General features: G+C 42.3%; 1 protein-coding gene across 1 annotated transcript in view; it reads left to right on the top strand.

Annotated features, from left to right (window-relative positions):
- The window catches only part of NTN3 (netrin 3), an 82,554-nt gene extending 71,023 nt beyond the window's left edge, over positions 1-11,531 (top strand). Inside the window, exons 6-7 of the mRNA XM_066576442.1 lie at positions 3,610-3,684; positions 7,296-11,531. Of these exons, the coding sequence (XP_066432539.1) occupies positions 3,610-3,684; positions 7,296-7,624 (404 nt within the window). The 3' untranslated portion in view covers positions 7,625-11,531. The remainder of the gene's footprint in view (positions 1-3,609; positions 3,685-7,295) is intronic.
- The last annotated feature ends 545 nt before the right edge of the window (positions 11,532-12,076 follow it).

Genomic DNA, 12,076 nt, shown 5'->3' with positions numbered 1-12,076 from the left:
TTTATTAGAGCCCCCATCTAGTAGCATGTTAAACCTCCTTTGGCCTTCAGAACCGCAGCAATTCATCGTGGCATAGATTCTCCTAAGTGTTGAAATCGTTCTGCTGGAATATTGGTCCATGTAGACTACCCTATTTTTACATGAGAGAACCCTATGCAGTTAGAAGTGAAATCTTGTTACCAGCTAGTCAAGCACCGACGACCAAACGTCATTGGAAGTCACTCAGATAACTAGATTTTCCCATCTAATGTTGAATCACACTAAAACTGATCCACAGAACATGAGTCACAAACAGAGGTGTAGCTAAAGGCTCGTGGGCCCGGATGCAAAAGTTCAGTATGGGGGCCCTCCCACAACTTTCCTCTGCATCATTAGGTCTCTTAAGATGCCCATCGATGCAACACTAACAGGTGGTGGCATTGCTAGAATCTTAAAAGATTAGGCAGAAGCTAAATGTATGGGGTCCCAATGCAAAATCTGTAACACAGCTCCTAACCATCCATGTGCTATTTATAAAACTGGTCTTTTCTTATATGATAGAGAGGCCTTTGGACCCCCCTAAGGCTCCAGGGTCCGGTAGCAACTGCTACCTCTGCACCTCCTATAGATACGCCCATGGTCACAAAAATATAAATGACCCATTTTATCAAGAATAGCTTTATACTTTCCTCCATCCAGCTTTTTATCAACCCTGAACAGACTCCCTGTTCCACACGCTGAAAAACTCCCAACAGCATAATGCTGCCACCACCAGGCTTCCATGTAGGGATGGTATTAGGCAGGTGATGAACAGTACCTGGTTTCCTCCAGACATAACACTTAGAATTGAGGCCAAATAGTTCAATCTTGGTTTCATCAGACCAGAGAATCTTGTGTCTTACAGTCTGAGAGTCCTTTTAGGTGCTTTTTGGTAAACTCCAGGCGGGGTTCCATGTGTCTTTTACTGAGGAGAGGCTTCTTTCTGGCCCCTCTGTCATAAAGCCCAGATTGGTGGTGTGCTGCAGTGATGTCTGAAAGTTTCTAATATTTGCCCACAGGATCCTTGGAACTCAGCCAGAGTGACCATTGGGTTCTTGGACATCTCTCTTACCAAGGCTGTTCTCCCCTGATTACTTAGTTTGGTGGGTCGACCAGCTTTAGGAAGAGTCCTGGTTGTTCTAAACATCTTCCATTTAAGAATTATGGAGGCCGCTGCGCTCTTGGGAACTTTCAGTACAGCAGAAACTTTTTGTTGTAGCCTTCTCCAGATCTGTGCCTCCACACAATCCTGTCTCTGAGATCTACATGCAGTTCTTTTATCTTCATGGCTTGGTTTTGACACTGATATGCATTGTGAGCTAAGAGACCTTATATAGACAGGGGTGTGTCTTCTAAAATTATGTCTAATCAACTGAATTTACTCAAATCAAGCTGTATAAAGATCTTAAAGATTTTCAATACAAATGGGGACTCTACCAAGCTAAATTCCAAGTGTCATAACAAAGAGTCTGAATACATATGTCAATGCAGAATTTAATATTTTAAACATTTACAATATTTTAAACATTTACAAAGATTTCTAACATTCTGTTATCACTCTGTCATTATGGGGTATTGAGTGCAGAAGGGTGAGGAAAAACTTGAATTTTGTTTTTAATTTGCACAAGACCACAACATAATAAAATGTAAAAAAAAGTGGAAGGTGACCCTACCAGTAACAGATACCTGTCTTTGGACCAAATAAAATCAAGGGAAGTAGAACACCAGTCTATATGGTCAAATTAAAAGACTAGGGACAAATGGATTTTCTAACTTTAAGGTCACCCTCACATGGTGCATATCTGCTGCAGCTATAATGTGAGTTAAGCCTGGTTTAGAGATGATTATCGCTCAAAAGATGTCTTTTGAGCGATAATCGTTATGTGCCTTTACAGTGCAAAGTGATTCCAAAAAATGTTGAGCGATCACTTTGCGCTCTGAGCGGGGTATACAGAACACAAGCGGGGCCGCTTGTCTTCTGCATCCAGTTGTTCTTTGCTCGGAGCGCCCGACTGTTATACAGCTCAGAACTCCGAGCGAGGTATGCAGAAGACAAGTGGGGCCGCTTGTCTTCTGCATCCAGCTGTTCTCTACTTGGAGCGCCTGGCTGTTATACAGCTGAGCGCTCCGAGCAGAGTATGCAGAACACAGCTGGACTGCTGTGTTCTTCATACCCCGGCTGTTCACGGAGCGCTCAGCTGGTATACAGCTGTGCGCTCTGTGCGGACTATGAAGAACACAGCTGGACCACTGTGTTCTTCATACCCCGCCTGTGTTCAGGGAGCGGGATACAGTTGAAACAATAGTATCAGCTGTATACCGCTCAAAATTCCTGAAAAAGCTGATCGTTGTCTTTCAGCATACTGAAAGAGAACGATCAGCAATTCCTTAATGAAAACTGTACGATGTCAGTGCAGTTAGACAGAACGATCATCACTCAAAGGACGGCTTTTGGGTGAATTTTGAGCGCTAATCATATCTAAATGGGCCTTTACAGTTTTGCAACAGAAGCGGAGCTGTATGTTGGGGTAGACTGGTTTGGAAGTTCACTTTAGGCCTCATGGACATGGCTGTGGCTCTGTACAACCTCTGAGCTGTGCTGCCGTGTGCATGAGACCTTATTGTTCTATACACAAAAGTTAACAAATTCAGCCCAGCTACATCTGCAAACTATATAACTTTTGTATATATTTATTTAAGTTGAGGAACTATAGAAAATCAATAAGCAGTTTAAAGAAAACATTATGATGTTTTTACAGCAGCTGTGATGCAGTCTGTATTAAAAAGAATTAAATCATTCCTACTTTCATTCCCCAAAACAAATAACGCTCCAACATTCAGCATTTAAAATAGACAGATTTGATGTTTTTTTTTCCTACTAACCCTTCTTATAAATCTCTCACAGTGAATTATATAATTAGTCTTTTTAATCGGCATTATACCAGGTGATCCAGTTGCAGCTCTTACCACGGAAAGCTGGGCCCTAAAGCTGTACCTGCCTGTGCCCAGCACTAGCCTGGCTTGTGAAAGGATTTCTAATGTCAACTGGCACTGGTCCCTGGCACACTTTGTACCCTCCACCCTACAACAGATGGACTTTTCACCCTGGCTTAAACCCAAAGCTTTTTATGGGGGGAGGGGGCTCCCATTTCCCTCTTTTCAGTCAATTCAAAAATCACAAGTGGACATATTTAACACGAACTAGTACAAAACACCATGAGCATTTTCCTATGTCAGTAAGCCTGACATCATGCAGATACGTACATTGAGTAGACCATTCCTTTTGGTGCAGACATACATTGTTAAATTACTCTCTTGCTGGGGTTCGGAGCCGTATGAAGGAATAGGTCACCTTCTGTACTCCATCTGTTGCTGATCGGTAACCCTAATACACTGACAGCTGCACTTATTTACAAAAATCAGGGATTTCTTGAAAGCCTAGAAGTGTCCACCTCACCAGGACAAGATGATGCACAGTCATATTCAGACTATTTTATGTACTGCACCTAATGTGCAGAACTGGAAAATATATCCTCCAGCTGTATTCTAAAAGTTGTTTAATATATAACAATACTTTTCCATATTTTTCAGATTGTGAGCAGTACTGCAAACCTCCTAAAGGAAATTATAAAATTAACCTGAAGAAATACTGCAAGAAAGATTTTGGTGAGAATCCGTATAGGTTCATATATGTATGTGTGGCTGTACTCTATGGGAGTGATACAATGTAGACTAGACGGGGATGAAACAGACAGGGAGAACAGGATGGGGGACACTGGCTGTTAACTTTACATGAAGACTTGTTATAAAGTTGTTGCTACTTGTAGTTGTGTAGTCCCCATGTAAAATCTGAATCAGTGTTTAGCACCTAACTCATTATGACTATGTAAGCCACTGTTTACAATACATCACCTTGTATAATATCAGTATACAAGACTTTAAAAGCTGCTTATACATGTTAATATCGACAGATCCCACCATTTTAGTGGGATCTGGCCTCCTCTCACCTGAAGGGAATGAAGAACTGTGGATCAGGAACGTTAGATTTCAACATGCCCGATACTTTGCCAAATGAATCTGGCAAGGGCTTTTCTCCTTCCACCCTATTGAATAAACATGCAAGTATGGTTAGTCCAAACCTACATGTTATCTATAATGCACTGGCAAATCTCTGTATATCCCAGTATATTGTGCCTGTCAAGGCTTACATCGACAGCAGTGCAGTCTGTGGCTTACCATTAGGCCTCCTGCCCACGGATGGATATTTGCTGCGGAATCCGCAGCGAGCGTCTGCACCACGGATCCGCAGCAAATGCCGGCCATAGCATTCTATGGGAAATCAATTCTTCTTGCACACTTGCGGAAACCAACTGCGGTTTCCTCAAGAAGAGGAAAAATCGCAGCATGCTCTATTATTCCGCGCGGATGGCTTCCATTGAAGTCAATGGAAGTCGTGCAATCCGCGGCTCTTCCACAATAACATTGCGGAAAGGTCACAGATTCTGCATTATCGCTAGGCGATGATGTGGGAAGAGCAGTAGTTTAAAAAAAATCTGCACTGCGCATGTCACACGGCTCACCGTGCGGACCATCCGCAGTATAAATTAAAACTGAGAGTACCAGGTAGATGCGGACACCGCTGCTCCCAGGGCCGGAACCTGCATGCAGAATTCGGCTCTGCCATGTGCAGGGGGACTTAAAAGGGTATTGATGACATATCCTCAGTATACATCATCAGTATCACTTCAGTGGGGTCTGCTGCTCAGAATTCCCACTGATTAGCTGTTCGGGTGAGCACCACACCCTCTTCTCAGGCTTATGATGTCACATCCATTGGTCACATGACCTGAGAGTTCAGCCACATTCAAGTGAATGGAATTGAACTACAATACCAGGCACAGCCACTATGAAATGTATGGTACTGTGCCTTGGTATGCAGTGCACTTCAGGCAGCTGATGAACAGGGTGGTGGACCTCCACCAATCTGTTATTGATGACTTATCTCGAAGAAAGGTCATCAATATCTTAGTCTTGGAAAACTGCTTTAAAGTAGCTATACACATTAGATTAATATTAGCTGAACTCACCAATTTCGGTGGGTCCAGCCTACTATGTAATGTGTAAGGAGGTGTCTCAACTCTCCCCCCCAAGATAGAGTTCACCATGCCCAATTATTTTGTTCTGAAGAGGAATAAGCTGCCCCCAGGAGTGCTTGGGCGCAGTGTACTCTCCCCCTATTAAAAGCACCTGCATGCTTGGCAGAGCCTGCTTGTCTACAGGGGTGAGGAGAAATAGCTGTTAGTTGTGACCTGGTGTCACTCATTTGGACAACAGCTATCTAAGGCTTTTGGTTAAGTTAAAGTGGTTGCTCATTCTTGTATACATGAAGCTTAAAAGAGTTGTCCAGTTCTAAACTATAGATGCCCTATCCTAAGGATGGGCTGTTATTAGTAGATCAGCAGGAGTCTGCCACCGGGGACCCATGCTGATCAGCTGTTAATTGGGAAGATGCCTTTATGCACTGAGCTGGTACAGACAGCTCCATTCTCACTGGAGTGGCCAGACTTGGTATTGCAGGTCATTCACTTAAATAGGGGACTTTGCCTGTAATACCAAGTCTGGCCACTGCAGAGAGAATGGAGCTGTCTGCTTCCTTCAGAAATCAGCTTAGTGCATAAGTGCACTGGCCTGATGAAGAGCTGATCAGCACAGGGTCCAGATAGTAGACCCTTGCTAATCTACTATTGATTGTCTATCCTTAAGAATTGGCCACAAATAGTTTACAACTGGACAACCCCTTTAACCAATGTGTGATAATAAGCTTCTTATCTGTGTGTAGTAGCATGCAGTTTCAATGTACTGCAGTAATAAAAGTTGTCTAAAATGTTGCCTTCAATGAATGAAATGTATTCACATAAAACCATGAGACATTTCAATTATTTATATTGCTTGTGTTTTGTCATACAGCAGAGCACATTAGCCTATTGCTTCCCCTTTAGGAACTTGACCCTATGTAGCTTCAACTACAGCAAAGGGTTGTTATCAGGCCACGTGTGTTTTCCATCCTTCCAAAGCTGCTTTTCATTGAACATATGTACAATACTTAGTCAATAAGACGGAATAGGCGAGAGCTTTAGATCAGTTTAGTATTTCGTGGGCTAGAATAGCTATAAGGTCAGTGACTGATTACTAATCAAAGGCCTCAATGCAAATACTGGTACAAGGGGTCAGAGGAATGTTATACACTAATTTCCAAATGTGAGCTCAAGATGCATTTTATAGATCTCGTACTTGGGTCACGTAAAGTTCAGAAACTGACAAGCAAGTGTGAAATAATGTGCCCCCTGAAGATGTTTATACACTATTCTTATATAATCTAACATATACCCAGTGATTTAGTTTATTTGTGTGTGGGTCCTTCCATTGCCGGCCCTTTGACAGCCAGAGCATTGACATTCCAGGACTGTTCAGCCACAGAAGAGTTAAGAGAGGCACAGTGAGGGGAGATGCCACTGGGTTATAAAAGGACTGTATCCTCATTAGGGTGAGAGAAGAGAATACTCTCTCGCCTTCTAATTCATGGGATGGTCTGATTCCACCTCTATTTCACATACCTCCCTCTCCCTATTTCTTTTCATTCCTATCCCTTTCTCTGGCTGCCAGAAATGTTAAAGAGGATATCGCCGCCCTCCCTTAAAAAATAAAAAAAAAAATCCATGGGAGGGAACCATATGTTAATGAGATGCTAATAATCACCTGGCTGTGCAACCATTGGACGTAGACTGATGGCCCCTAATCAGTGTGACACGGTGACCATTCATCCTGAGCGCAGAGGGGAAGCAACACATTGATGTATGGCAGGGACTCTTGGCGTGCGGAGAATAGAGAAGGCGTTATGGGTCTGAGAGACGAGAAAGTCTGAACCAGGCCTCCCCAAGCTGTCCCTGTCAGAAAGACAAAGACCCCCCACTGATAAATAGAGCTTTTTTTGGAAGTGGGGGGCAGTGGGCTCATATTATAACCTCCGTATTTGGTACCTCATTTAGTCCAAACAAGAGATATTATGTGCCTGGATGATAAATCAAGGTTATTATCTTATGTGAATGAAGCTCCTGCCCTGCAATACTGTTATCTCAGTGATATACGGGCAAAGGGTTAAATTTATATAATGAAACGGATAATTAACACTCTCTTAGATGCCTCGAAACTTAAGGTGTTAAGGTTGAGTTACGTCATAAATATATAACGATGCCTTTTCTAAACTTTTTTTCATACAGTGGTGCAAGTGAACGTTCTGGAGATGGAGATGGTTGGTTCCTGGGCAAAGTTTACTGTCAATGTTCTTTCGGTCTACAAATGCCGAGACGACAGGGTAAAACGTGGAGATAATGTACTTTGGATACACATAAAAGATCTGTCTTGCAAATGTCCAAAGATCTTGCTGAGCCGCCGATACTTAGTGATGGGCAGTAGCGAGGGTCAAGGTGATAGGCCAGGACTTACTGCTGACAAAAACAGCATGGTGATCCAATGGAGGGACGCTTGGACCAGGCGCCTGAGGAAACTACAGCGCAAAGAAAAAAAAGGAAAATGTGTGAAACCATGAGGGTTGTCTAGGATAGGGAACTTTATTTCTGTATATACACAACCTCCAATGCTTGGAACTACGCACATGTTGGCATCACCGGAGATTGAGAGTCTGGGTGAGAGCAAGGATGTGAAGGGTGCAGCTTAGACAAGATCCACTTACGCAGAAGAACACTTCTTTAAAATGGTCTAATAGAGTTTCGCCCACTGATTGGGTGAAAACATTAATTATCCATCAATAGGATTACAATGCCCTTTCTCACAAAGCAAGAGACAATGTCACCCATGTCCTGCCAGCCAACTAACCCCTAAACATGTCTTTACACCTCATTAATGGGGGTCTACTACGTCTTACAGACAATGCATAAAGATTTAAGAAGGACTTGGATCATTCTCAAGCTGTGACCTGGTGTCACTCAGTTATGAGGCCTTGGTTCCACACTACAAGGTTCCCGTACATTTTTTTCTGTCTTGAACTATTATGCCAGATGGCTTTACCTTATGTTTCAAAAATATTTTGACTGGACTGGAACATGGGATATGTGTTGTGTAACCCAAACACTGCTCAGTTACCATGACGGACCTGCAATGGGAAACATGTCTAAGCTCTAAGAATATATACTAAGCTTTTTGCCCTCAGATAATTATTTTTAAGTGGTCATTGAAAATTCTGAACAGCTTCAAAAAATTGTCTCAAGATTTCAAAATCCGCCCATACTATATAGCATGATATTACGGAATACGTATGCCCCTCAACATGGGCCCCAAATGTAATTCTTGACATTGGTGAACAAGGATAAAGAGATAACCATCCCGCTTCCAGCAAGGCCACTGTTAACTTCTACTGGGCAAAAAAAGAAAACCTACCAGCCCCGAAAACATAGCACCTTCATTCTGACTTGCAGAACATAATATGGAACTGTATGGATTGTTTGTAGCAATCAAGACCTGCAGAGCTATGTACAGTAACCCAGCTTCTGCCAAACAGCACGACACGGCATACGCTGCCTCTTAACGGGAAAAAAAACAATTATTGACTTGACTATTGACTACCGTCGGAGTGTGTAAAAAGTGTTGTGATATGCAAAATAGTGTAACATACAAGCCGGTATATTATCTTCTATTATCATACATTAGACAGGACCTGCTCGCTGCTGCTGCTCACACGTAGCGGTGAAGGGGTGTGTAATACAATGTGTGTTTTGTAGTAATATATGTGTAATTTTAACCACCTTCGGTACATTTCTGTACTGTTTATTTAGTGTGTATCATATGTATAGAATATTTGGTCGACACAGCTGTTTTCTTTGTGTCCGTTGCTTCAGAGTTCCCACATCCACTCATCTGCTAAAGAAAAAAAATAAAATCTGTAGGGCTTTTATGGAAAGTGGTAAACAGGAAAAATGTGCCGCATCCAGTGAGCAATTAGATTAAAATGGAAGTAAACAGACGATTCACTACTGTGGGATACGGTGCATATTTCGCTGTGCAACCAGAAGGAATTAACCGTGTCTGCTGACTATCTTAACACAGCAGTCAACGAATTGCTGATTTTGCCATTTTTGGGGGGGCACCTTTTTTGATTGACGTATGGTAAATATATGTGGAAAATACGTATCCGTTTTATGTGAGATTGTAAAAAAGCAGAAAGCCGGGCTGGGCTGACGTGAGCAAGAGCGCTGGCGTGCTGCACGCAAGAGTCTCGCTGTGACATGCGTACTTGCTGTGTGCCGCCAATCCCCATGCACTATCTTAGCGTGTATGCGCAGGTAATAAGCGCCAAGATTGTGCATGCTGCGATTTTTTTTTTTAGGTGTGCAAATAAATGCTGGTGTGAGTGGCCCAATAGAAACCAATGGGTCGTTGGCATCGCATGTAATGTGCGGGAATATTGCGCAATGAGAATGCGCCCATGTTAGAGCAGCCTCACTTGTCCCATTGGGGGAAGCTGTGTCTTACACAAATCTGCTACATATTACAGGAAATCTATAAAAACTGATGCAAAGGAAAGGGATATTTATTAATACAATGAGGTCCCATTCACACAGAGGTTTATTGGCACGGATTGCAGTATAGATTACACTCCAGAATCCACACCATTTGTACATCCTAACGAAGTTAAGAGGAATCAATGCCATAGTTAATACGGTGCAGATTTTAAAATTTGCGCCCTACAAAAAAAAGGATTGATATGTCAACTCTTGATGCAGTTTCCCCGCAGCCTACGTTGGGGGGCTGCACCCAAATTTGTCCCAATGAATTGGGCTAAATCTGCATGCAGGTCCACAGCAGAGCTCCGTCTCAGATTTCTGCTGCAAATTATTGTGGCTGATCTACGTAGAAAAATCTAACATAGATCTTCCAATAAACATAGTGGAAATGATACTCTTTGGGACTATGTCTGGTCCATTAAAGTCATTGGATATACCAAGGAATGCATTTGAACGCCGCTGAGAGCATCAACATGATGTGAACAGGGCCTGATACCCCAATACAAATAAGTTTTGAGAGGATACCTTGTGTGGTGATCCCAGATCTTTCCCAGGATCAGCAAGGTTTGCGACAACACTTCTACTAAGTAAACTGGGCAGACTGTACCAGATGTATTATATGACTGTACAAGGTATAATATATTTGGTAAACTCACTAGGTACGTTTAGTCATTTTTCCATACGCTGTATAATGGCTGGTGTCAGCATATGCCAATATATTTTGACTCCAAAAATGCTGTAGGTGTTTAATTAAAGGAGTTGTCCAGTTGTAAACTATTTATTAGGGTAGATCATCAATAATAGATTGGTGGGAGTTTGCTGCCCAGGTTCCACGACGATGAGCTGTTCACCTGACCAGTGCGCTCATGCACGGAGTTGATTTCTACAGGAAGCAGACAGCTCTGTTCCCACTGCAGTGGCCAGGCTTGGTATTGTAAGCTACGTATCCATTGAAGTGAGTGGGATCTTTGTATATAATACCAAACTTGGCCAATAAGGTGGGAATGGAGCTGTCTGCAAACTGCAGAAATCAGCTTAGTGCATGAGCATGCTTGTGTGATATACAGCTGATCAGTGAGGGTCTTGGGTGGTAGACCCCTGTCAATCTACTATTGATGGCCTACCTTAAGGATAGGCAACCAGTAGTTTATAAGTGGACAACACCTTTAACCTAGTGCATTTTTTATCTTATTTTAACCTACCCCCTTTTTTTAAAAATATATTTCAAAACTACATTTTTACAAGTTAGTTATAGAAAGTATCTTAGACACACAAGAATTGGTGCACACCATGTGCTGCATATTTAGATGCAATTTGTGACAACATTTTGGGTGCATTTTGCTAAACAGCACTCCCTCGTTTTTTTACTTTCTTCGGCTTTGGAAATATTGTGGTAATGAGGCTTCGAGGGAACGCGTAAAACCTTAGATTTGCACCTGCTGAAAAGTTTTCATTTTGCTTTACACAAAACAGTGTTAAAAACTAGCAGAGGGGCACAGCCCAATTTTATTACACGTCCACCTATAGATATAACGAACTATACCAAGGGTCTGTTCACGAGACACGTTTGTAGGGTGCAAGTAGGAGAAGGTAAATCACTTGGGTAGGAGAAAGGAGCAACATTACAAGTATCAGCTGTGGGCAAGTGCCGGTGACATACTGTAGCTGTATGAATGCAGTTACTGTCCGCCTTCCTCTGCAGTGCCTCGTGAATCCCGATGCCCACCCAAACGTTTTCCCCTCTCCATCCTTCCCAGAAAAATTTTATTTAGACTTTGATTCCAAACATTCTGACTCTGATCAATGAAGCAATTACTGTATCTACTTACACCACATCCTAAATTCCTTTTCTTTGTGGCAAAGGAGCAGGCTCCTGCCTTGTAAACACCTTTCCAACATGGAAACACATTCAATAAAAAAAAAGGATTTACCTGACTCTTTGGATGTTTTTTGCTTTATTTCCTACATATCGAGTGTCAAGTAAATTTGTGTGTGGAAAGAATGCTTCTATGTGATCCTAGATTTCTGCAATGTGTTCCTTATGTGTCGGAAATAATTCTGGAAATGATCCTTTAAAACATCATTTTGATGTAATTGGCTCACAGATGGCTGTGTGATGTGTCAGCATATCTGAGATATTTAGACTGGTGGAAGGGCGGCAGGGGGTTATGAGGGTGAAGGTAAAGCAGGAGAAGCAAGTAAAAGGAAGAAGTATATCGTAGAACAGGATGCTGTCTGCAGCGGAAAACCTGCAGCAAAATCCGTGGCAAATCCATAGTGGCCAAATCCGCACCTAAAAGGATTTAACCCTTATATTTCAAAGGCATAAGGGCTCATTCACATGAGCGTATTTTAAATCCGTATAAGGGCGGTTTTGGACGAACACTGTCTTATCACATTATGTGACCGTGATAATCATGGCCGCATAACGAGACAAAACCAAACCACTGGTTTCAATGGGATTTCAGTGGTTTCATTTT

This window comes from Eleutherodactylus coqui, chromosome 8, assembly GCF_035609145.1.
Source record: "Eleutherodactylus coqui strain aEleCoq1 chromosome 8, aEleCoq1.hap1, whole genome shotgun sequence".
Classification (NCBI taxonomy): Eukaryota; Metazoa; Chordata; class Amphibia; order Anura; family Eleutherodactylidae; genus Eleutherodactylus; species Eleutherodactylus coqui.
The sequence above is the reverse complement of the archived record's forward strand: the minus strand, read 5'-3'. Positions and strand labels throughout refer to the sequence as shown.